This window comes from Ordospora colligata (assembly GCF_000803265.1).
Source record: "Ordospora colligata OC4 chromosome Unknown contig_06, whole genome shotgun sequence".
Lineage (NCBI taxonomy): Eukaryota > Fungi > Microsporidia > Ordosporidae > Ordospora > Ordospora colligata.
In genome coordinates, this window is record NW_014575402.1 from 38,892 (window position 1) to 62,495 (window position 23,604).

A 23,604-nucleotide genomic window follows, 5' to 3' on the forward strand; every position below is an offset into this window, starting at 1 on the left:
AATATACATAGAATCATTGTGTTATAGTGTTATTTATATTACGTTAGATACAGCAATACAAAAATTGTTAGATCATTCTGTACATGTTGCATAACTTATTATTATTCATGTATCCTGAGACACACCCTATGCTAGGTGATTTCAAAATAAAGAAGAAATGCAAAGTGACAAATGCAAGAGTCTCAGAGTTTGAGCTAAACGATGTAAAACTTGAGTTGCCTATATTCATGCCTGTTGGAACATATGGTGCGTTGAAAGGAGTCTGCTCTGCCGACATTAAGGAAAGCATGATATTAGCGAATACATACCACTTACGTGACTTAAAGAAAAGCGTCAAAGAGTTTATGTCGTACAACAGAGGCATGCTGACCGATTCAGGTGGATTCCAAATAGGAAGTCTTCCTGATGTATCTGTTTCTGAAGACGGCGTGTTTTTTGCAGAGAAGCTTTTTACACCAGAGGATAGCATGGAAATCCAAAGAGAGCTGGGTGCCGATATAATCATGCAGCTTGATGATGTTGTGAATCCGTGTGATGAAAGAAACAAGATTGAGGTATCGATGCGAAGATCGATCCGTTGGCTTGATAGATGCATTAAGACGGTTAATTCAGGTACAAATATCCGCATCCAGGGCAAAAAGAGAACTAAATTAGAAGATGCCCCACATATAGAAATCAACGAACATAGCAAGCAGATCCTGTTTCCAATAGTCCAAGGTGGCTTGCACGAGGATTTAAGACAGGAAAGCATCAATGAGATCCTTAAGAGATCACCAAAAGGAATTGCAATTGGAGGATTGAGTGGTGGAGAAGAAAAGACAGAATTTGCAAGAATAATCGACTATTGCATAAGGAATCTCCCGGAACATATGCCAAGGTACTTAATGGGTGTAGGCTATCCCGAAGACATTGTTGTGTCTGTTGCACTTGGAAGTGATATGTCAGACTGTGTATATCCAACAAGGACAGCTAGGTTTGGAAGAGCATTTTCAGACACAGGCGATGTCTGCTTTTCTTCAAAGTTTGTGCTTGATACTAGGAAGATTGATGATGATTGTGAATGTTTTACATGCTCAAAATATTCAAGAGCATTTCTATGGTCAATCAAAGGAACCACAAACTTCTGCATGCTGCTTACAGCGCATAACTTGCATTATATGAAAAACCTTACAAGAAGAATAAGAGAAGCCATACATGATGATTGTTATCCTGAGTTTATTAAGTCTTTCATGTTGAAAAAGTTTGAGGTTGTTCCCGAGTGGATAAAAGCAGCCCTTAAGATGGTTAGCGTTGATATTGCATAACAATAAAAGTATAAATATTCAATACTCAGCAACTAAAACCATTGCTGAGTATATGTTATCCGACTCCCTCTCATCTAGCTTATATTGAATCAAACATGCTATGCATTGATGATTATACCTTTGATGAAAAGTCTTTTATGACATCGAATTCAAGTAGCTTGTCTACAATTTCTACATGTCCAAGAAACATTCTTCTGCAGCATATTCGTTTCATCTCAAGCTCGTCCAATGCCTCTGCTTCTGTTTTATCCATCTTGAGAAGATCTTTGTATGATTCCCACTTGCTGGATATCTCCTTTCCACATGTAAAGCATCTAATTGGGATAATCATTACAGCAAGGGATGCTTCGTATGCAAAATAATGCAGTACATATTTGTTTTCTTATACTCCCTTGATGTGGCTAAAGCTCGTTAATAAAGATACAAACGCTATATACTTCTACAACACTGTCACACAGGAAAGGAGCGAATTACGCCCGACAGATGGCTTCAGATTATATCACATACTGATAAAACATAGGAATTCCCGAAAACCTGTCGATACAAGCGTCGAGGATGCCTTGCTACAGATAAACAAGATACACCAGGAATTGAAGTGCAGAATAAACGATCCTAGCTTCAGAGAGGCATTCAAGGAATATGCATTCAAATACTCCCAGTGTTCATCTGCAAAAAGAGGAGGAGATCTTGGAATAGTTTGTGGCAATGAAATGATGCCCGAGTTTGAAAAACCTGCATTTTCATTGAAGAGAGGCGAAATGATAGGGCCTATACCAACTCCATCTGGATTCCATATAATATACCGTAGATAAATAACTTCAATGCAACTTTAATCAAGGCTGTCTTATCAATATCTTTCCCATGTCTCTAAGAACGAGCTTTTCTTGCTTACACATATATTCAATTGCCTTCTTGCACATCCATTCTTCCTTCCCATTCAACTTTCTAATCAGATCACTGTATCTTATGGATCCTCCTATAGGTATAAATTGGCTTATCTTGTTACATATGTCCTCGATCGTATCAATCACATCTGGTCGCATCATTCCTTCCAGCATATGGCCTTGAGAAACCGCATCCATGGTGCTTGCACGGAATAGACGGATTGCCTCGTCCACATGCTTCTCAGTGACCCTTGTACTTAGTTCCATCTTTGCTAGAGATTCGCTTATTCTAATGATTGCCTCCAACTGCCTTACCGTTATTGGAATCGAATTCCTCTTCAATACATTATCTTCGAGCTGCTTTGCTTCTTTTCGTGCATTTACATAGTACCTTGATAATCTCATAGATGCCTCTTCACAAAGTACTGGAAATATCCTGCTTTTTGCGTATTGAACATATCTCCTTATTATATTCACAGGCAGTGTTTCTGACTTTTCTTTTTGTTTTACCTCATCCTGCCTGCTTTCTTCAAAACCTCCAAGATCCTCAAGCTCAGATGCATTTTCCTTCCCCTTATCCTGGTGTACTGAAAGAACGTGCTTTGCAACTGTAATGTCATTCGGTCCGTACTTATCCTTTAGAATAAAAATACAGTCGAACCTTGACAGTATGGTTGCTCCAAATTCTATGTTTTCTTCAGGCGTCTTATAATCATCATATCTACCAAACACTGGATTCGCTGCTGCCAAAACACTGGTCCTGGTATTCAGCATCGTTGTTATGCCTGCTTTTGCAATTGATATCGTTTGCTGCTCCATGGCCTCATGTATTGCTACTCTGTCTTGCTCATTCATCTTATCAAACTCATCGATACAGCATATTCCATTGTCTGCAAGAACCAATGCTCCTCCTTCAAGATAAAATTCTCCACTGCTATCTCTTATCACACTTGCCGTAAGTCCTGCGGCTGAGCTTCCCTTTCCACTTGTGTATACGCTTATTGGTGCAACAAGCTCCATAAACTTCAGGAGCTGGGATTTTGCCATCCCAGGATCTCCTAATAGTAATATGTTTATGTCGCCTCTTAATGCAACCTTGTCTTCAAGAACCCGCCTTGTCCCTCCGAAAAGCATGCATGCAAGCGCCATTTTCACATCATCATGTCCATATACCGATGGTGCAATCGACCTTGATATCTTCTCATATACATTCTCCTTGCTCAGATTTCGAAACATCTCTTCCTCCTCCTCACTAAACATCCTTGGGCTTTTTTGGCCTTCGTGCTCAAGCCCCACTACCTTAATAACAGGAAAAGAGCTTTCTTTAACCATTCTCATGCAATATATACCAGTGACCACAACCTTTGCTCCTGGAACAAGACTATTTACCATCCCCTTCTCCAACACCAGGCTGAAGTGTCTCGGAGTCTCTCCCATTGGAATATCTTCAAAGAATTCCTGGATCTTCACATATTGCATGTCGAATACTTGGCTTTTTTCTGGAATAACCATAAACGAATCAATTGGGCATTCAGCCTTTTCGCAACTCCTGGGTATCATATCACTCACCTCTTTGCTCGTAAGGCAGTTCTTGCACACAATATACACGGTTTTTGGCTTTGTGATAACCGAAGATGCAGAAACAACAATCCCTTGAATCTTCACTATTCGGTTTGTCTTGGATGCATTTATCTCACGGATGGGCGTGCATCTAGCGCCAGATACAAGACGAAGCTGGAATCCCTTCGTCCTGCTTGCCACATACTTTCCAGCAATTGCTTCCTCAAACCACTCAATAACCTTCTCTGGCCTTCTGTATAACTCCTGAGACAGCACATCAGAGTATTGATAGATATGCTCTAGCTTCACACTCAGTGAAAAGTCATCTTGACTGATGTTGGATGCCAGCACATGCGAGTACTCTCGTTTGTGAGTTTTGAACGTTTCCACAAACCTAAGAAACTCCTTCTTGATGGACTCTTCGTTGATAACCGGATCGTTTGTAATCAGGTCGATACTTGTTACTTTATGCTCGTCCCATGACATTTCAATATGGGCTCCGTAATGCTAAACTTCTGATGAGCATGAAATGCATTAGATATTCATAATCACAAAAGCATAAATGCATTATCCCACGCCATGGGCTTTGATCACTTTGGGACCGATTCAATTGGGCTTGAGAGACACACTAACACATACATACACTCGGTCATAAGTCTACTCAAACAGTACGACAGAGCACTGCTGTTTGATGAGATCAAAGAAAAGACACGTATCGATCTGTACAACAACCATAATCTTTTGCAGCTGATAAAGAAGAACCCAAGGATAGTTTCCACACAGAACTCACTGATGTTTAAGCCTCTGTATTCAATTAGAGAAGTGGATGATATGAGAAAGGTTGTGAAGAGTCTTAACGGAGAAGAAGGGCTTGAGATGAGCAAGCTGATGGATTCTCCAGTTGATGTCTCGCCTTTTCTTGAGGAGCTGAAGGCAACGAAGGAAGTGATTGTTCTATGTGACATGGATGGCTCAGAAATAGTGTTCTGGAACGAATTGTTTGAGGAGCCTGCTGATGCGCAGATAAAGAGCTTGTGGAATCAGGTGCGAGTAGGCACTTATCATGACCTAATACAAGAGCTGAATACGGCAGGATTGAAAACTGAAAAGGCTGAAAACATCAAGAAAAGATCAATGATAAAGATAAACAGAGGCAAGAGAAACAAACGAAGGATTAGGATAACCAACACACATGTAAAAGGATTGGACCTTAGTGGAATTCAAGACGATGTCTAGCTTAATAATAGTAGGGTAGATGCATCATGCTTTGAAAGTATTATGCATGAATAATCGCAAGAAGTATAGTAAATTCTGAAAATATACTGTGTGAATAACCACAAGAAGTATAGTAAAATAAGCATTTTATATTGTTGTTCTATATTCCATCCCATCTACACTGTATAGATGACAGTCTCTCAATAGAGCATCGATGTTTTCTCTAATGCTATTCTCGGAATACTTCGAAGATAACATTTTGATCACTACATTGATGTGGAGTCCGTTTTCGTCTTGATTCTTTCTGTAGCATTCAAGAATATCCTCTTGGATTTTTTCCATTTTCATTCCCTCATTCCTTACCACTTCGTCCCTATGTAGCTGTCTTGTATAGAACAGATGCTGATGGATGCAGTTAAGAAAGTGATAAATAATGAAGTTTGGATTCTTTACTTCTGAAAGGTTAGAAACAGATATACTTCTCTTACTGCTGAATGTCCTAAGAGACCCATTTACCTTAAGAAGTATTCCTTCCTGAAGGAGTCTGCATTGATCTTCCTCATATGAACTGTTTGGCCAGAATGAGCAGTCGACCTTTCCGGTACCATCCTGCAGTGTAAATACAGATCCAGTAGCAGAGGACTTTGACGAAGTGACCCATCCAATAGCCTGGATGTTTGTAACCTCTGTCGAATCGATGTGATGTGTTGATGATGCTTCATCGAAGTCACAGTTGCTGATCTGCTTCATAGTGAATGATCTGAGTGTCTTTATTCCCAAGAATTCCTTGCGTGGAGAGCTGTGAATATATCCACCGTCTTCTCTGTCCATGGGCATGTGATTTGCAATACTAAAATTTTGCCCTTAGGATGAGATATAGTGAATCAGATCTGTTCAAGAAGTACCGTGTGGCAAATAGGATAACATCAGAACATGCTTTGATGGTGCAGCAGGTTGATGAAACTGTGCATGTGGTGTCGATGACTCAGAATGGATATCTGATTTATGATGCAAATAAACTGAACCTGGTGTTTTGTGGACCGATGTTTTATAGGGTTGATTGTGGATATCAACATAACGGCGTTGTTTATGTGTGCTCTGGCAACAAAGTTTATGCTACTGTGCGTGGAGAAATAATTAAAACTGTTTTGTTGCATGAAGGCAGTGAAAAGTCCAATAAGCGAGTAAAAGTTGCAGATGAAGACTGCAATAGGGTTGTGAAGCAGATGATTGGATTTGGGAGCATTATTCTACTCTTGAAAGAGAATGAGCTGGTTGTAACGGAAGATCTTAATGAGATGTACAAGATTGAGCACGAAGGCATAGCGATGCTTTTTCATCCGCACACATATGTGAACAAGGTGATTAAGGTAATGCAAGGAGGAGAGATGGTTCTTTTCAATGTGATGTCTAGGAAGATTATATACACATATACTGCGTTTGGGTCGATGATAAGTGTGATAGAGCAGAGTAGTGTTATTGATATAGTGGGAATAGGTCTAGAAGATGGGACTATTCATATTTTTAACTTGAAGTCTGACAAGATGCTATTTTCGTTGAAGATGAATGGAAGGGTGAATGAGATGAGTTTTGCAGGAAACTTGTTGGTAGCAGTGAGTGATGCTGATATGGCGGTTTTTGATCTAGATGACAGGAGAAAGATGATGAGTGTGAAGGGATTGACATCTGAAGGAAAAAAGAACTATGATGCGGATGAGGATGCTGGTATAAGAGGACACAATCGGGTGATAAGCGCACGGTTGATTGATAACAAGTCTGTGGTGCTTTCTACAGAGAATTCGATAAGTATTTATGAGATAAATAATTACACTCTTGAGCTGATCAAACGAAGGAGTGTTTATAACGGAGAGATTGTTGGGATGGAGTTTGTTAATAGAAACACTGTGCTTCTTTTTGGCCCAAGAAGTATCTTTAGCACAAATATCTACAAAGATGAGCAGAATTTCATGTTCAAATTCAAGGGATCAGTTGAGATGATGGATGTGAATCACAATGTCGTGTGTTTTGGAAACAAACAGCTACATGCTCTTGAAGTTAACGAGAAGAGGTCTAGGCTTGTTATGAAGAAGGATATGAAATGTCTGGCTGTTTACAAGGACTTCTGCTGTTTTGGGAAGGATAAGGTATTTCTGATAAATCTCAAGTCAAAGTTGGTGCATGCCAGATTTTGTGTTGGAGAGGATCTTGTTGATATAGCAATGGATTTAGATCAGATAGTTGTTGCTACGGTATCTGGCTTGCATTTCTATTCAATGAAGGGTGAGATGAAGTCGAAATATGAATGTACAGGAATCCGATCGATTAAGCTAGTTGAGAACTTTGTGGTGATAAGAATGGAGAATCGAATTATTTTCTACGAGGATGGGGTTTCTAGAGTATTTGCAACGGGTGAGGAGGTGACTGATTATGGAATATCCAGTGATTCGAAGTGGATAGCAATTCTGTGTGGAAATAAGGTTTTGGTGTATGATGTGGTGACTTCTATGCACCTTGATGTGCTTGAGATGAATGAGAATGCAAAGTTTGTTAGGTTTTCTCCGGATATTGATTTCTTACTTGTTGTATCTGAAAGTAACGATTTGATTATTTTTTCAAATAAGATGTTGTTTTTGGAATGTAATAAATCAGAAGATGATGTAGTGGACTTCACAATGTTCAAAGCAAGTACTGATAAGCGTGAGGAGGTGTGGAAGAGAGGAAGAAGTAACTTATGCTCAGATATTTTGCTAATTAGAGGACTACATCAGCCATCGGATGTAAACGATGAGTTAACTGATATAACGTTATCTGTGCAGGCATTAGAAAAGCTTATGGATGAAGAGTGGATAAAAGGGCTTTGCAAGCAAGAAGTATTGAAGATAATGAACCTGATAATGCCACACATGAATACGGCAATTGACATTACTCAAAGGATCTTGTTTAGTATTCTGAGGTACAAGTCTCATCTTTTGGAGCCGGATGATATATCTGCATTTAATAAGATGTTTGGAAGTGTATGGACTGATTTTGAAGAAAGCATGCTCAAGACGATTGGGTATCTTACTGTTGAAGCAGAAGGTTTGATTTAGAATGTATTATGCTTTGGTTAGATTGTGTTTTAAGATAACAGAATCTTATGACTAATAAATATTTAATAAATCACATATCATTTATAATGTGTTGTTATAATGTTATACGGGATTAGCATATCATTTAAAATACGTTGTTATAATTCTATACTGAATTGATTATTATACCATGCTTAACTTTCCATTTCAATGATTATAAAATAAATCAGGTTCCAGATCTATTTCAATAATTAAACAATATTCTTGGTTTTAATCTATTTTAATTACTACACAATTCTCCTGACCTCAGTCTGCATCTATTTGTGCAGCACAATGACCCAGCATATAAGCCTGAGTCACATTCTTTATCATCATCTATCAATCCGTTTCCACACGTATTGATTGTATCCGTGCGAATTTTATTTTTGTAAAGAAAGTGTTCCATAGCATCTATGGCTTTATTGCTCAGAAATGCATCTTCATCATTATCAACAGGACTATCTTCTGGTTTCATCAGACACTTCGTTCCCAGTTCATGATTTGCACCAATTGAATGTGCTATTTCATGCGCTAGAACTTTTCCCTGATGGAAGTAGGAGTCGGTGCCTGATATCCTGACAATGCTGAATCGTCTATCAGAGGATCCAAATCCATTGGAAAAAGTCAATCCGCTGACAATGCTTCCAGACGGTTGGAGAAGAACAATCAAGCCAGCCTGGTCCATTAGTTTCCCCATCATATCTTCTTTATTGTCGATTGATCTAAACATGTCGCTGAATGTTTTTAACATTCTGATGTTATCAAACTGCTCAAGACCTTCAGTGTGATCTTCAGATATTGTCTGAGCCCAAGGCACATTTGTTTGTCTCACATTTAATGGAGAATGTACAACATTTAGTATTCCATTTAACTTCAGGTTTATGTTGTATCGTTTCCATTTGTTTTTTTCAAGTATTTTTTTTGAGATATTAAACATTTGCATTGTATCTTGATTGATGCTGGGACCGACTTCTTGCACACGTTCAAAATCATTGATTAGAAATATCGGTAATCTCTTTTGTGTATCACTTGTAACCTTGGCTGTAGATACTGTACTGATCAGTTCATTAATTTTATTTGGATTACTTACAGGATACTCTACTTGGCTTATGTGAATGTGACTGGCCATTGTTGATCTGATGTTATATATATATTGACCTAAAATGAATTTGCCACTGATTTCTCCACAGAATGATAAGGAGCCATAACAATCATCTTGAGATTGGGATGATATTGAAAAGTCGCACAGACTTTTTTTCATTGTAATGCCATTGATGCAATGCGAGGAGTCATTAAGCATGAGTCTGAACTTTCTTGAGAATGCTTTAAACTCCATAAATAAGACAGGTGTTGATGGAATACGCTCAGGTAGGAGAATTTGTCCATCAGGTGTCCGAAAATCAACAGAGACATTCTCTGTTATGCATATTGCGATTGCTATGAACACTAAAATCATTTGCATTTGTTTATGTACTGATGATGTTGCATAGAACAAACATTATGATGTTGTTATAAGTAAAGTACAAACAATATGATGTGGCGATTGTATTGTATTGTATTGTTAGTGAAGTATTGTATTGTAGTGTAAATCTAAGTGTACATTCATCTCAATGCAGCATCTGATTCCCCTGATGATAGTGAAAAAATTGGCAATTGATGGGGAAAGGCTTGATTATAGAAGAATAGATGAACAAAGACCTATAGAGATTGAGAAATATGCAAATTCACTGTTTTTGTCAATGGGAAACACACGTGTACAAGTTGTGTTCCAATCTGATGTAACTAGACCCTATGTAGATAAGCCTAGGGAGGGAGTGATAGGATTTTTCGCATCCATGGCTGGTAGAAGACATGAAAAGTTATTATGGTTTTTGAACATGGTATATGTTAAGCAGAAGTGTGTTGATCTTGAAAGCATGTGCATTAAGGCAGGCAAGGAGGTTATGCTGGTGCATATTGATTTTAGGTTTTTATCAATTGATGGTAACGTTTACAGCATTGCAGTTGCTGGTGTGAATGCAGCGCTGTCTGCTATTGGCGTAAGCATGAATTTTTTACCAAAATGTTTTTTGTACTGCTCTGTGGAGAGATGTATTCTGAGCGACCCTACTGATGATGAGTTGGATGCTTGTGATTGGCATTGCATTGTGGTGATGAAGTCTAGGAAAGAGGTGGTGTTTTTTGAGAAGTCTGGTGATGGATGCGGAATGCTAGCAATAGATGAGATCATCAACAGATCTGGAATCAATGTTTGAAATTATGCATCATTTGTATTTGTATAAGGTGAATTTTATTGCTTAGGCATAGTTATGGCATCTGGTGAAAGAAAGATTTTGATAGAGTACCCTGATATGGAGTTTATTTTTCTTGGTGCAGAGTCGAGTGTGTCTACTGATGGAAAAGTAGTTTTAAAGGAAAGGATGAAGAAAGAATACCGAATCGAAGAGTTGGATAGAAAGATAATACGCAGCAGAACCAAAAGAGAAGCAAATATCATGAAAAAACTGAACAAACTTGGAATTGCATGCCCAAAACTGATCAAGGTTAGTGAGAATACGATTGTGATGCAAAAAGTAATGGGAAAGACAATGAAAGAGTATTTGAGTGATGTAATCGATCATATGCACCTGTTCTATGAAGTAGGTGTTCTGGTGGGTAAACTTCACTCTGAAAACATAGTACATGGAGATCTAACGACGTCCAACTTCATTTTTGGAGACCAGGTTTATGTGATAGACTTTGGATTGTCGAGTGTTTCACCAAAAGATGAGGACAAGGCTGTTGACTTGTATGTGTTTGAAAAGGCGGTTGGATGTGTGCACAACATTGAGGATCTACAAGGTTTCTACCAAGGATATCTAGTTCATGGCAATCCAGATGTTTTGAAAAAACTCGAGGTTGTGCGCATGAGAGGTAGGAAAAGAGACGAAAACTCGTTTGGATAACCTTGATCTCTATCAATATATTCAAAGAGAAGCATGCAATATACCTATATTAAATCATATACAATCTAATCTGAATAAAGTGTTATCATATTGACATCTTATATACTTGCTACACAGTCGATCTTATCAAGAGACACTATACTTTACTATTCCACTATTCTCGCAAAATATAAAATGCATCATCCGGGAATCGAACCCGGATCAGCCAGATGGCAACCGGCTATTATACCATTAAACCAATGATGCTCACATTTTTATCATTATGGCACTATAGACCACATCATATTACAACCCACGTTCAGTGGTCATTCATTTTATTATATACTTACTGTGATTAAACAGCACTCTTCAATTGAGTAATTACTTCATCTACTTATATACCTTTCCTTTATCCACTTTACTTTCCTGTTTTACTTTTCATTTACTCAGGCACTTGTTTCATCTACTTTTGACACATCCATCTACCCTACTCAATCCATTAAAATTCCATTCTTCTTCATAATACACTCAAACTCTTTGTACAAGCATTCCATCCCATCTACCTCTTCATCCAATACTCCATGCATAATTCGGTTTACAAGATACACGACCCTTCTTCTTTCATTCTCATCCTTCTTATGACTCGTATGCAATCCTGCTGCATTTATATCTCTTGGCTCCTCAACACCATAACATGCATTCTTCTGCAATCTTTGCCCCTCTAAACATGCTAGCTCCCTTCTAAGCTCAGCTATTTCGCGCCTTTCAGTATTCTTAAGCTGCTCTATAGTTTTTTCTAACTCAGATATCTTTAGCTCATAATCTCCAATCTTTGTATCACACATTTCTGATCCATCTACTGCTCTTCCTCTCTCTTCACATACAAGCCCTTCCCTAATCCTCTCATATCTTACAAATATCCCATGCTTATTCTTGCAATCAAAGTACCTCACCCCATTCACACTTCCATCATTGGCTCCCACGGGCTCATCAAGCTCTAGGCCCACCCACTTTCCTTCCTTCGTTCTTATTCCTCCAAGATACCGAACAGTTCCTTTAAATCTGTCTCCAAGCGTCAGCCTGTCATTCAGCATCAACAACACCATTGAGGGCCCTCAATCACTTAAATTGATACAAAAATAATCCTTCAATGGATTGCAGTTCAGACTCCTCTTCACTTGACTTTCCAGAGTTCAAGACTCTGCCACAAATCAACATTCAAGACCTCATCCATACAGGCTCAATCGACGAGTGCCAAGCATCATCAGGTTCAGACGAATACATCAAAAACAACGACATACACAAAATTCATCAATACCTCGATAGAGATATTGTAGACCAGGACGAGATAATCAAAAAACTAATCGATCTTGAGCACCGTCTTGACACTTTCGCAAAAATAGATAAGCAAAACTGCTAGTCAAACATAACCATATTTAATTAAAAGACATGTTACTCTATCTTTGTTTTCTAAACTTCCTCTGCGATTCTTTGTAATTCTCCTGTATAACTTTCTTAATCCTTGTCTCCTTCTCCTTCTCCATCTTCTCTCTTTCCTCCCGTTTCTTCATCTCACGAACCGCTTTGCTCTTCTCGTCCTCCTTACTCTTCTTTATTCTTTCTTTAATTATCCTTTCTCTCATCTCATACTCATTCTTACTATCAGGCGCTATCGGCAGCATTATTCTTTTTGAAACCACCGCTATCTTTCTCTTATTCAACGGGAGTTCATTCTCAATATCAGATGGAAGGCTAATACCATCATCAGTATCAACACAGCTTTCACTTTCATTCTCCTCAAAACTCTCTTCATCATCATATTTCATTCCTAGACTTTGTCGAATTTCATGCAACCTTCTAAGCCCATTCCAGCTTCCCATAAGATTCTCAACTGGAATCAAAATCTTGTGGATATCAACCGGTACAAAGCATCTCAATGCTATTATGTCACTCATCAACATTGCCCCTTCAAATGTGGCTCTGTATTCCCCATCTTTGCCATGAGGTCCCTTCAACTGCCCTCGAAGTCCACTCACTGCCTTTAGGCTTGCTCCTTGGAACTTCAAAACTTCGAGATCAGATGTAAACATGCCCACAACAAACACCGTATTCTGAATAATTCGTTTTGGATATCCGATCAGCTTCAGCTTCTTCACCAGCTCAACCTTTCCGTTCACATCAGTCACCGTCCCAGACGCCAAAACCTTAAAATTCCCTTTTTCACTATACACGCTGAAACCCGTCCCTGCCGGAACCACATGTCCATAGAAAGATACATTACAATGCATTGATTCCGGTGTATACTTAATCATCCTATTCCTAGTTGCATCCTTCATACTAAACACTGGAATACTCTGAAACCTCCTCCATCCAACAGAAAATATAACAGGCTCATTACTCTTCAGAATCTTCTTATACCATTTATATCTCTTGATCTTTCCTTGTATCATACTTTTTTCCTTCTCAGACACAAGGACACTTCCAAGAATAATCGCCTTGCCCTTGTCAACATCCTTAGGCACATGCTGCATCAATCTGATCTTCACATACTTTCCTGGAAACACCATTCCTGGAACCATCATCTCTTCATTCTTGTGATACTCACTCTCAAGCCTTCTTTTCTCCTTCAGTAAAAAATTACCTTGATCCTTCTCTTTCTCCTCATACTTTTCATTAAACTTCTCAATAAGATCTTCTTCAGTAACTGCATCCTTCTGAAACCTTCCTGAGATAGCTTTCAGCAGTCCTTCAAATCCCATCTCATCAGATTGTTCTGACTCTTCCGACTCTTGAGCATCGTACTCTTTCACACAATCAATATTTTCTTCTTTCATCTGTTCATTCACATCATTCACATCATCTGCAAGCACTTCTCCTCCATTAAACAGCTGAATATCCTCATCATCAGATTCTCTGTGCAGTCCTTCTATTCTCGGCATCACTTCATCGCTTGTGCCAATCCCAGACATCGGCGAATACAATATCCTTGACCTTAATGAGAGTCTTTTTTCTCCATACACTGGAACTGGATCAGTCAATACCTCCACTTCCTCCATCATGTTATCTCCAAGTCCTGGAACATATACATCCGTTCTGCTCTGAATCATCCCTCCTCTTACATATCCATACACAAACTCATCGTCTATCCGGTCCACAATCACATGCGGGTGCGTGCATTTCCACTCAATCGGTCTGCACTTCATCACTCCAAGCATCCTGCATAAACTAGTCACGTCATTATCGCTGTAAATTCTAGAATCCACACTTCCAACATTGAAAAATTTGATCCCAGGACATATCTCCGCCCATATTCTCTTCTTCATCGACTTCAAGTGCTTCGGATTGGTCTTTCTATCCACATGTGTAACTACACACATAATCTTCGAAAGTCCATGTGAAATCAGCAGTGTCAGAAATTCAAACGTCTCCATCTCCAGTCCAACTGATGCATCAATCACAAATACAACCGCATCAGATATCTTAGATACATCAATAAACTGGTGAATGTCTGTTTTCGGCTCAAACATCGTAATCCTTCGCATCTTTGCACATGAGACAGTCACCGGCCCAACAATCTTATCTACAAGCTTCTGTGTGAAATACTTCACCATCGATCTTACCAATGTGCTCTTCCCACTGCTTGGAGGTCCAACAACAGACACAAACGTTGGAGGAAGATCCTTGAAGAACATGTTCTCAATGGGAACGTGTGCTATACTCTCCTCGTGTTTCAGCTGTTCCTTTGTTATCCTGGGCTTCTTGTCTTTATCCTTGCCTTTCATTAGATTCGTGGGTTGCTCAAAACCAAAACCAAAATACCGCCGCACATTTATAGCATGACAATGCATGAAATAAAGGTGAGTGTGACACATCCATCTGCAATCGTTCCAAAAAGACAATCAGATGGTGCTGCTGGATACGACATACATGCTGTCGAGCAAGGTATACTACTCCCTAATGAAACGAGATCAGTTAGAACAGGACTTGTATGGCATCTCCCACAGTCAATAGTAGGACTGATATTCGGAAGATCTGGCCTAGCACTGAATAACTGGATCGATGTGCACAATACATCCATACACTCAAGGTGTATCTCGGAGCTTTCAATCACAATGACAAATAACGGCAAAGAACCTTTTGAATATAAGGAATCAAGTAGAATAGCACAGGTGGTGTTTGTACCGACTGTTGAAACCGTTGTTGATGTTATGGATTCATTATATACAACTGAAAGAGGATGTCTTGGCTTTGGATCAACAGGGATGAAATAATAAATGCTTCAGTTTGCTTAGTTAATATTAAATAAGATAGCTAGTTTATATTGTTCATGCATGCATTATCGATACAATGCATTATTTGTTTATTGTATGACGGATCAGCTTGTTGTTTTCTTGTATTTCTTGCTTTGATCAATTTGAGTATCAACTTATTGAGTTTCAATGCGATTCTTTCGAGGTTCAGGATTGATGCATTCATTGTGTCATCGGTATACTCTATACATAATGTAGTGCAGACAATTACTGCAATAATCATTGCTATTCTGTTCATTACATGTGTATTCCGTTTGATTATACATTCAGCGTTTCAATTATGCATCAAACATATTTCAAGTGCATGGATGTTCATGCATGGTCAAGGTTACCCTTGTATACGGTCCATGATTGAGTTCAAGTATTTAGCAACAAGGAGTGGAAAGTCATTGGTGTTGTCTATAGGCAACAAAAAGTACATGTTTGATCTATTTGAAGGATTACAGAGATACTGCATTGAAGCAGGTGTGAGTCTCAGTAAGATTTCAGTTCTATTTCTGTGCACTGACAGATCGATACCGCCATTAGTAGGCACGTATTTGACATTAAGAGATATAAGGCGAGTGTCTCTAGACATTGTATGCGATATCATAACCAAGGAAATCGCAGAGTCGGCATCATCATTTGCAGACCTGATGGATATGAAGATGAACTACATGAGCAGCTACTCAGATGAGTATGTGAGTGTGGAAATGGTCAGTAATGCATTCTGCAGTAGATGTATCGATCACACATGCATTCAGACAAATATTAGAAGCGATAATCACAAGCATAACAGAAGTATGCAAAACTGGTATTTCTTGGATATCAAGCCAATCCGAGGAAGACTCATGGCAGATAGAATTCCAAAAGAGATACCAAAATACATGTATTCGATGCTTACAAGAAGAGAGACTATACAGCATAATGGCAAAGAATACAACGGAGCCGAATACATGGAAGAAGATGTGAGTGTTGGCTTGATTGCAATTATATACTGTATTCAAAATTATGAAGAGCTTGTGATTGAGATTTGTAATAAGCAACCTAGATATATATTTTGCTTCCAAGCAGAAACGATCAATGCCTTGGGATCTTGTTTTCATGCACAGTACTTTTTACTAGAAGACAACTGTTCTGTTGAATATAGATCATTATATACCATTCAAGCTGATCTTAATGCAATATATCGAGACTTCCTGGTTCCATTAACGATCAGCAAAGATACCTGTATTCTGAATAAAGATACACAAATGCTTCATAGTAGAGATGCTCTTATGTATAACAAATCCTCGAGGTGCTTTTCTCGTTGTTATGATGAGCATGTGTTCATTGACACAATACAAGAAACTAACACGACAAATAATGCAGAAGAAAGCATTAAAACAGTCATTGAACATGTATTATATAAGCCCAGATTGTTTTGTGAATCCATATTATTTCTTGGGACAGGCTGCGCTATTCCTTCAAAGTACAGAAATGTATCGGTGATTCTATATGAGTCTGAAAACAAGGCGATGCTACTTGATTGTGGTGAAGATGCGCTTTTCCAGATGCACAGAGCGTATGGAAACATTGATGTGCTGAAGAAGCTTAAGGCAATATTTATATCGCATTCTCATGCTGACCATGTGCTGGGAATAGTGTCTGTTCTGAGAGCCTTGGATCACAGTGTGAATGTATTTGGACCAACAAGTATAAAGCCATTTATATCCAAGTTCGGAGTTGAAAATTACAGATATATTGAAACAAATCATGCAAAGGTCTTGGAAAGAAAGTTCAGAAAAAGATATAGTAATTTGTTGAACGATTTGCAGCATCAAGATCCGATTATTGCAGATGATTATGTGCTGAAGTTCAGTACAGAGTTTGAAATATCTATCTGTGGTGCTGATCACTGCTCTGATTCGTGTGGCATTCAGATCAAAGATGGAAAGATATCCGTGGCATATTCAGGAGATTCAAAAGCTTCTGCTCTATTTGCATTAATGTCATACAACTCAGACGTAATGATACACGAAGCAACATTTACATCAGATCAAGCAGGTAGAGCAGCCCAAACACACCATTCGACAGTTTCTGACGCTATCGGTGTGTTTAAAGCATCCAATTCAAACACTTTGTTGCTGACACACTTCAGCCAACGATATCCAAAGGGAATAGCATCAAATGGAGAATGGATCCCATGCATTGATTTGTTCAGGTATATTGTAGGATCTGAATATCCAATGGATAAGGTCCATGAGTATTACAGAAATACAGGTATTATAGACGAATATAAATGAATGTTTATACGTTTAGGTTCACAGATTACTGCTCTGCGTAATTTCTTCAATGCATGGATCAGTAGATACATCGAATATCCATTGTGAATCTCCACAAACACAAATCATAAATAATGCTTTTGATTTACTTAGACATAGCTGCCATATGCTTTTTGGACAACAGATAGTTCTTCCATCGTGAAAGAAGCTCTTCCTTGTTTGCGCCTTCCCCATCGTTGTCAATCTCATCTGAGATTTCTCCTGAAAACTCACTAAGCGCCTTTGCTTTCTCATCCTCACTAATAGGCATAAATGGCCTCCAGATAAACAACATGAGTCCATTGAACACCTTTTTCCAAAGAAGCTTTCCATTTCGGTTGAAAACCTGTACTAGTCCGCTTGAGCAGTTGCCTGTTGAAAACGAACACACATAGAGTCCGCTTTGTGACCACACTATTTCGGTACACTGATGGTGAGTGTATGTGCTTCTTAGTTCACTGTTGTCGTAAAACTCAATGTTTCCCGAGTCCATGTCGTACAAGCAGCATATATTATCCTGCAATGCAACAATAACGCCATCTTCTTTTCTAACTTCCTTCATAAGCTTGAATCCAAATTTTGTTCGACTGTAGAAAAAAACTACATTCTCAGAGTTGACTGCTACAAAAAACCCATCAGATGCAGCAATCTGTTCAATCTTTCCTGTTAGTTGTGTCTGTGTTATTCCATCTCGTCCATAAGACTCGACAAAGTATATCCACACCTTGTTTATGGTCTTAGCTATAAGTGCAAAGCATCTGTTTTTTGCAAAGATGAACCTGATCTCATCAATGTTTGCATGTGTCTTTGTGAATTTATACTCTTCCATCTTATACACTATCCTTTGTACTCTTCCGTCACTGAATGACACTATCTGATTTCTTTCTTGCAATACACTCTTTATATTTTCATATTTATCACTTGGCTCAACCTCTCTTTCAAGATTAAGCGAAAAAACTATTTTGCTTCCTGCAAGGTACATCATCCCCTCATCAAACACCACGCTGTTAATTCCATGCTCATTTTTTACTTCATATCCTGTCTTTAGTATGCACTTACTTTTCATCACATTCCATAACTCAACACCCTTTGTTGTGTATACACCTAGGTATCTGCTACACTGACTAAATGTAATTTTCATCACATCGCCATCAGTGTGTAATATACTAAACACATAAAGACGCTGACCTGCACGTATTTCAACGGAATTCGACTGGAAAATACCAACAAAGATGCCATCATCGCTTGCTTTACATTTTCCGTTCATTTTAAATTTGTTTATAATCGTCATCTGCTTGCTTTGCTGGTCATACACAGAAAATTCATTGTTACAACGCACAATAAACTGCTCGTCGCCTGAAAACTGGAACTCAACAAACTCCTTCTTTTCAAACCTTTTCAACGGTGCATATTCCTTATCTTTTACTGCTATTGTTCCATAAAACTCACTCAATGAATATGCTCTGACCCCCTCGATGCCTTCTAGTTTCTTCAGCAGTGTATATACCTGATGGCTGGTCTTCATTTGAACAACACAAACTTCATCCTCATAGACAGAATTCGCATCTGTAATTTCTGGAATGTTGATTTCATCTTTCTCAAGCCCAAGCACTACAACTTGATTGTTCATCAAGAGGGCGTGAGAAACATCATTTTTTAGTTCATGCATTGCATTCTGAGAACATTCAAAAACAGCTTGGACATAAATACCATGGACGAGGGTGTACAGATTATCTTCCGAGGAATGCAGTTTGATGATCTACTTGATGTACAAACACTGAATATTAGGAACTCAACAGAGAATTTCATGCTAAGTACATTTTTATCTACATTGCATGAATCCCGCAATACTTCATTTGTTGCAGAGTCATGTGGATGCATTATAGCATATATCGAGGCTGTTGCATGTGAACAAGAAATGGAAGGCCACATATACTCTTTATGTGTGGATCAATGCTTTAGAGGAATAGGCATTGGTAAGAAGCTAATATCTCTTTATTTGCAGGCAATCAAGCAAGAGCTGTGCACTGGAAGCGGATATTGTGTGAATAATAAAGAAAGTACTTACATAGAACGCATAAAAGTAGATCTTCATGTCAGTGTTACAAACCTGAATGCAATCAACCTCTACAAATTGTTTGGGTTTTTGATTGAAGAGCAGGAAATTCCGTACTATGAGAACAATGGACTGGCACACAGAATGTGTTTATGGATATAAGTTGTGAGGATATCTCTGTATGAGCCTTGAATGTATAGATCGAATGGTAAATCATGAGTGCGTACTTAAATTTGCAGTGGGCATGCCCTTAAAATGGAAGCAAGGCATCGCAATCTTGTAGAGGCAAAGCAATATGAGGAGCGCAAGCTGCCAAGTACACGCGATATTTACATGAGCTCGGACCAGACATACGCTGTTCAGAAGATGTTAATCAAGAAGAGAGAGATGGCGATTCCTGGAGTTGAGTATAAAAGAACGGGTGTACTGCCGGTGATGAGTGCTCTGTGGATGACAGAAGGAAAGAACCTTGTTATGTGGAGATACGAAAGTGGAGAGACTGAGGAGATTGGGAGTTTTTCATCTGAAGTGTTGGAAGTGAAGGTTTTTATTCCACGCAGTGGAGTTTTCAATGAGAAGGTTTCACATTGTCTGTTTGTGGCAACTGAGGATCAGGTAATGATATATGGAATTGAGAAAGACACAATGTGTTTAGTGAATACAGACTTTGTTGCATCAACGCCAAGCAAGACAACATGTATTGCAATCACGGATGGCGATGTGTTTATTGGATGTGAGAATGGAGGGGTATATCAGGTGATATATAAGAGTATGGACACATGGTCGTTCAAGATCATGCATGTATATGATCCAGGGGCATCGATTCTGTCGAGTTTTATTCCGAATGTGCTGCGAAGGAAGAGGCCTGCAGTAAGATCGATGAGTGTTGGGAGAAGGTTTCTTGTAAGTCTTGGTAGAGATGTAACTGTTTACAATGTAGATGGTGGAATGTACAAGGTGGGCGAGATTACAATGAGCAAGGAGTATGTTGGGGTGCAGATTGTTGATGAAAGTGATGAAAGAGTGTTTTTCTATGCAGTGCAGAAGGATGGCAGCAGAGACTTCTATGATGGCAAAGTAGTGATGACTAAGCGAAGCCCGAACATTGGAGACATGACTGAGATCAAAGGAATGAAGGTATGCATGTCTGAAGAGAGAGTTTGTATGATTAGAAAAGGAAGGTATGATGGGAGTATAGTTACGCTTATTTCTAGGAATGAGGATCAAGTGTGTAATTTTGATAGATTGAAGAGCTCTGAGAGCTATGAGGTATTAGTACTCAAGGATGATGTGGATACTGGGGAGATTTATGGAAATGTGATATTTTTGATTGGAGGCAGAAAGATGCTAATATATGAGGTTCAGCAGCTGGGGAAATTTTTGTTGAGCTGCCGATCAGAAGACATTTTCAGTGTGTACAAGAGCTATGGAGAAAGGGAGATTCTTGTGTTGTATTATGAGTTGCTTGGAAACAATGAAGATGTTGGGAGGCTGGAGTATCTTTGCTTGAAGAATGAGGATGCACAGCTTTCTGCTCTTTTTGTGTATCTTTATAGGCTGATGAGACCAGTCCTTGATAAGAGCTTTGAGGAGGTTGTGAAAGGTGATCTTGGGGTGTATCTTGAGAAGGTGCAGATCAAGATGAAGAGCATTCGAGGAAAGTTAAAGGCGAAGCACTTGAGGAGTGTGTGTGATTTTATTGATGAGTTTCTACAGACATGCTTCTATATGAATGTATTGTATGAGTATTCAGTGTGCCTTGATGGGAAGTCCTTGAGACATGTTATTTTTGAGGACAGTGCAGAGTTTAAGAAGCGAAGCCTTAAGGCGATTCTTGACTTGTTCAAAGTAAACCAGAGTGTTGAGCCACTTATAAAGACGCTTAGTACGAAGTGCCCACTTTTCTTGCCAATTGAAGAAGTTTATTACCAACGAGGACTAGAAATGTTAAGCAAAAGGCCATCGAGAGAATTATTATTTGAGTCACTGAGCAATCTTAAGAATGTCCAGTACAACGAGAATCTTGTTGAGAAGTACAATGAGTTTAAGTTCTATCATGGAAGTACAGCACTTATCAAGGAGAATTTCAGTTTTGACTTTGAATATGGCGTGGATGTGTTAAAGAAGAGTGTCAGATGTACTGGAGCATTGAATCTTGCATTGGAGGATCCAAGAGAGGATTTTCTGTATGCATTGTTTGAGGCACTACTTGAAGTGCTGAAAGCGAATGAATTTGGTAGAGAATGCAGTTGCTGCAGTAAACCTGGAAATATGGTGCTTAATGATGTGATTAGGATATCGGTGCCGTTTTTGGAGCGATTTCTGAAGGAGAAGTCAATGGTATCGAGCGATCCTCAGATATATGAGCTGCATTGGAAGTACTGTGTGTATAGGAATGAGAAGATGAAGGGGGTGAGCTCATTACTTGATCTTGCGGACAACAAGCCGATTCCATTTGAATTGAAAGTTGATTTATTGCGTGCAGCATTGAGTGTGTCTGTGAATACTCCTGTGTTTAATGATGTGAAGATGAGGCTGGAGCTTGCAGACATACAAGCAGAGATTATTAGGAGAGGAAGGATTGACCCTGCTATTAGCAACCGTTTGTTATCTGCAGATGAATTGTTCAATGATTATGCATATAAGCATCCCGATCTTGCGCTTAGGATTGTGGGAATATCGAATTATACTGACAAAACTGTGATCAAGGAGTTATGGGAAGAAGGGATGGGAGATGATTTTTTGTGTGCAGAGAGGTTTCTTGGAAGTGTCAAAGCATCTGGTGCAGCAATGGATTGTCGTCTTGTTGGAGATCTTTTGTGCTCTAGAATGGTTTCAGGGAGCAAGGTTGGAAAGACACTTGTGAGTGCAGGATTTGGATATTCTGAGGTATTGAGCTTTTTAGAAGAGAAGATTAAAGGAGAAGGAAATAATCATCCTGAGGTGAAGAGAATGCTTCTAGAGGACTTGAAGGAGTTTTCCAACGGTGGAGAAGTTTATCTTAGGGTTGAGGAGTACTGCCGTCGGAACTATGGGATTTAGAATAAACTGTTGTGTTGATTAGTTTTTTACGGGTTGATGTTGATAAGCAAGAAAAATAACAGGGATGATGTGGGTTTCCAGTGTAGTTACGGGGATTCGGAATATTTTTAGCGGAAGCGAATCGAATGTGAGTTTTGATTCCTATAATGCAGAGGCTAGTGAGATATCAACGCTACAAGTGTGTGGAGGAGTAAAGGCAGAAGTGTCTAAGCTGCTGAGTCCGTGCCTTCAGGTGTCCAGGATTGACTTTTTTGACGGAAATGTGCATATGAGCCAGATGTTTGGAGCATTGAGCTTGAAGAATTCTTTAATACAATTTGGAATGGACAATGAGGGGAGCATGCGACTTAGAGCAGTGCACACAATCGGAGGAGTGATTGGGAAGATCCATACCATTGTGAGTGGAAGCCGAGAAGTGTTTAGCCAAGTACAGGTGGACATGAGGAGCAAAGCAAGCAGTATTGGGTTGAAGATGATAAGTCCAGCATTAAAAGGATCACAATTGATATGCGTTGCAAATGTACTGCAGCAGTTTGGATCTGTGTGTGTTGGAATGGAGATGATCAAGACAAACAATGAGGTTGGCATTTCAGCATGTGGAAGATACGAAAGCAATAAAGGAATCTTTTGTGTGGGACTGCAACAATTTACAGCGCTAAGCATGAGCTATTATCACAGATTCAACAAAATGTTTGATGCAGGGGCTGAAGTGCACATGCCTCGTGGTGATCCGATCAGTGGAGCAGTGGGATGTAGGCTTGTGACGCCAAAGGCGCAAGTTAGAGCAAGTTTCAACAGCAATATGATGTTAGGAATTGCACTTGAGGAAAGAGTGATTGAAGGACTCTCGTTGAATGCAAATCTACAGGTTGGAAAGTCAGGATGCACTCATGGATTAGGGTTTTCATTGGAGTTCTGAT

The 23,604-nt window shown here is 39.1% G+C and overlaps 19 protein-coding genes and 1 non-coding gene across 20 annotated transcripts; 12 read left to right on the forward strand and 8 right to left on the reverse strand.

Moving 5' to 3' along the window:
• Nucleotides 1-128: 128 nt before the first annotated feature.
• On the forward strand, nt 129-1,304 carry M896_060320 (queuine tRNA-ribosyltransferase; the record flags this gene model as incomplete). Its single annotated transcript, XM_014708090.1, has 1 exon — nt 129-1,304. The coding sequence occupies one exon, from the start codon at nt 129-131 to the stop codon at nt 1,302-1,304; it is 1,176 nt and encodes a 391-aa protein (XP_014563576.1).
• Nucleotides 1,305-1,416: 112 nt separating this feature from the next.
• On the reverse strand, nt 1,417-1,635 carry M896_060330 (RNA polymerases N; the record flags this gene model as incomplete). Its single annotated transcript, XM_014708091.1, has 1 exon — nt 1,417-1,635. One exon carries the CDS (start codon nt 1,633-1,635, stop codon nt 1,417-1,419), a length of 219 nt encoding a protein of 72 aa, XP_014563577.1.
• Nucleotides 1,636-1,699: 64 nt separating this feature from the next.
• M896_060340 (PPIase/rotamase) lies at nt 1,700-2,116 on the forward strand (the record flags this gene model as incomplete). The annotated part of the gene is made up of 1 exon (XM_014708092.1): nt 1,700-2,116. The coding sequence occupies one exon, from the start codon at nt 1,700-1,702 to the stop codon at nt 2,114-2,116; it is 417 nt and encodes a 138-aa protein (XP_014563578.1).
• A 21-nt stretch (nt 2,117-2,137) lies between these two features.
• On the reverse strand, nt 2,138-4,234 carry M896_060350 (minichromosome maintenance protein; the record flags this gene model as incomplete). The annotated part of the gene is made up of 1 exon (XM_014708093.1): nt 2,138-4,234. The coding sequence occupies one exon, from the start codon at nt 4,232-4,234 to the stop codon at nt 2,138-2,140; it is 2,097 nt and encodes a 698-aa protein (XP_014563579.1).
• A 93-nt stretch (nt 4,235-4,327) lies between these two features.
• Nucleotides 4,328-4,984, forward strand: M896_060360 (subunit of transcription initiation factor IIE; the record flags this gene model as incomplete). Its single annotated transcript, XM_014708094.1, has 1 exon — nt 4,328-4,984. The coding sequence occupies one exon, from the start codon at nt 4,328-4,330 to the stop codon at nt 4,982-4,984; it is 657 nt and encodes a 218-aa protein (XP_014563580.1).
• A 126-nt stretch (nt 4,985-5,110) lies between these two features.
• M896_060370 (single-stranded DNA-binding replication protein) lies at nt 5,111-5,794 on the reverse strand (the record flags this gene model as incomplete). The annotated part of the gene is made up of 1 exon (XM_014708095.1): nt 5,111-5,794. One exon carries the CDS (start codon nt 5,792-5,794, stop codon nt 5,111-5,113), a length of 684 nt encoding a protein of 227 aa, XP_014563581.1.
• A 38-nt stretch (nt 5,795-5,832) lies between these two features.
• M896_060380 (uncharacterized protein) lies at nt 5,833-8,052 on the forward strand (the record flags this gene model as incomplete). The annotated part of the gene is made up of 1 exon (XM_014708096.1): nt 5,833-8,052. One exon carries the CDS (start codon nt 5,833-5,835, stop codon nt 8,050-8,052), a length of 2,220 nt encoding a protein of 739 aa, XP_014563582.1.
• Nucleotides 8,053-8,311: 259 nt separating this feature from the next.
• M896_060390 (uncharacterized protein) lies at nt 8,312-9,532 on the reverse strand (the record flags this gene model as incomplete). The annotated part of the gene is made up of 1 exon (XM_014708097.1): nt 8,312-9,532. One exon carries the CDS (start codon nt 9,530-9,532, stop codon nt 8,312-8,314), a length of 1,221 nt encoding a protein of 406 aa, XP_014563583.1.
• Nucleotides 9,533-9,701: 169 nt separating this feature from the next.
• On the forward strand, nt 9,702-10,325 carry M896_060400 (RNase PH-like exoribonuclease; the record flags this gene model as incomplete). Its single annotated transcript, XM_014708098.1, has 1 exon — nt 9,702-10,325. One exon carries the CDS (start codon nt 9,702-9,704, stop codon nt 10,323-10,325), a length of 624 nt encoding a protein of 207 aa, XP_014563584.1.
• A 96-nt stretch (nt 10,326-10,421) lies between these two features.
• On the forward strand, nt 10,422-11,015 carry M896_060410 (Mn2+-dependent serine/threonine protein kinase; the record flags this gene model as incomplete). The annotated part of the gene is made up of 1 exon (XM_014708099.1): nt 10,422-11,015. One exon carries the CDS (start codon nt 10,422-10,424, stop codon nt 11,013-11,015), a length of 594 nt encoding a protein of 197 aa, XP_014563585.1.
• A 175-nt stretch (nt 11,016-11,190) lies between these two features.
• Nucleotides 11,191-11,261, reverse strand: M896_060420. The gene has a single exon. It is a non-coding gene; the product is annotated as a tRNA-Gly (tRNA).
• Nucleotides 11,262-11,485: 224 nt separating this feature from the next.
• Nucleotides 11,486-12,100, reverse strand: M896_060430 (subunit of dynactin complex; the record flags this gene model as incomplete). Its single annotated transcript, XM_014708100.1, has 1 exon — nt 11,486-12,100. One exon carries the CDS (start codon nt 12,098-12,100, stop codon nt 11,486-11,488), a length of 615 nt encoding a protein of 204 aa, XP_014563586.1.
• A 44-nt stretch (nt 12,101-12,144) lies between these two features.
• Nucleotides 12,145-12,414, forward strand: M896_060440 (uncharacterized protein; the record flags this gene model as incomplete). The annotated part of the gene is made up of 1 exon (XM_014708101.1): nt 12,145-12,414. The coding sequence occupies one exon, from the start codon at nt 12,145-12,147 to the stop codon at nt 12,412-12,414; it is 270 nt and encodes an 89-aa protein (XP_014563587.1).
• Nucleotides 12,415-12,451: 37 nt separating this feature from the next.
• On the reverse strand, nt 12,452-14,776 carry M896_060450 (ribosome biogenesis GTP-binding protein; the record flags this gene model as incomplete). Its single annotated transcript, XM_014708102.1, has 1 exon — nt 12,452-14,776. One exon carries the CDS (start codon nt 14,774-14,776, stop codon nt 12,452-12,454), a length of 2,325 nt encoding a protein of 774 aa, XP_014563588.1.
• A 54-nt stretch (nt 14,777-14,830) lies between these two features.
• On the forward strand, nt 14,831-15,265 carry M896_060460 (dUTPase; the record flags this gene model as incomplete). The annotated part of the gene is made up of 1 exon (XM_014708103.1): nt 14,831-15,265. The coding sequence occupies one exon, from the start codon at nt 14,831-14,833 to the stop codon at nt 15,263-15,265; it is 435 nt and encodes a 144-aa protein (XP_014563589.1).
• A 386-nt stretch (nt 15,266-15,651) lies between these two features.
• On the forward strand, nt 15,652-17,568 carry M896_060470 (uncharacterized protein; the record flags this gene model as incomplete). The annotated part of the gene is made up of 1 exon (XM_014708104.1): nt 15,652-17,568. One exon carries the CDS (start codon nt 15,652-15,654, stop codon nt 17,566-17,568), a length of 1,917 nt encoding a protein of 638 aa, XP_014563590.1.
• Nucleotides 17,569-17,692: 124 nt separating this feature from the next.
• M896_060480 (uncharacterized protein) lies at nt 17,693-19,216 on the reverse strand (the record flags this gene model as incomplete). The annotated part of the gene is made up of 1 exon (XM_014708105.1): nt 17,693-19,216. The coding sequence occupies one exon, from the start codon at nt 19,214-19,216 to the stop codon at nt 17,693-17,695; it is 1,524 nt and encodes a 507-aa protein (XP_014563591.1).
• Nucleotides 19,217-19,249: 33 nt separating this feature from the next.
• On the forward strand, nt 19,250-19,804 carry M896_060490 (N-acetyltransferase; the record flags this gene model as incomplete). Its single annotated transcript, XM_014708106.1, has 1 exon — nt 19,250-19,804. The coding sequence occupies one exon, from the start codon at nt 19,250-19,252 to the stop codon at nt 19,802-19,804; it is 555 nt and encodes a 184-aa protein (XP_014563592.1).
• A 93-nt stretch (nt 19,805-19,897) lies between these two features.
• On the forward strand, nt 19,898-22,684 carry M896_060500 (subunit Nup170 of nuclear pore complex; the record flags this gene model as incomplete). Its single annotated transcript, XM_014708107.1, has 1 exon — nt 19,898-22,684. The coding sequence occupies one exon, from the start codon at nt 19,898-19,900 to the stop codon at nt 22,682-22,684; it is 2,787 nt and encodes a 928-aa protein (XP_014563593.1).
• A 64-nt stretch (nt 22,685-22,748) lies between these two features.
• M896_060510 (Tom40-like porin) lies at nt 22,749-23,603 on the forward strand (the record flags this gene model as incomplete). The annotated part of the gene is made up of 1 exon (XM_014708108.1): nt 22,749-23,603. The coding sequence occupies one exon, from the start codon at nt 22,749-22,751 to the stop codon at nt 23,601-23,603; it is 855 nt and encodes a 284-aa protein (XP_014563594.1).
• Between the last annotated feature and the right edge of the window lies 1 nt (nt 23,604).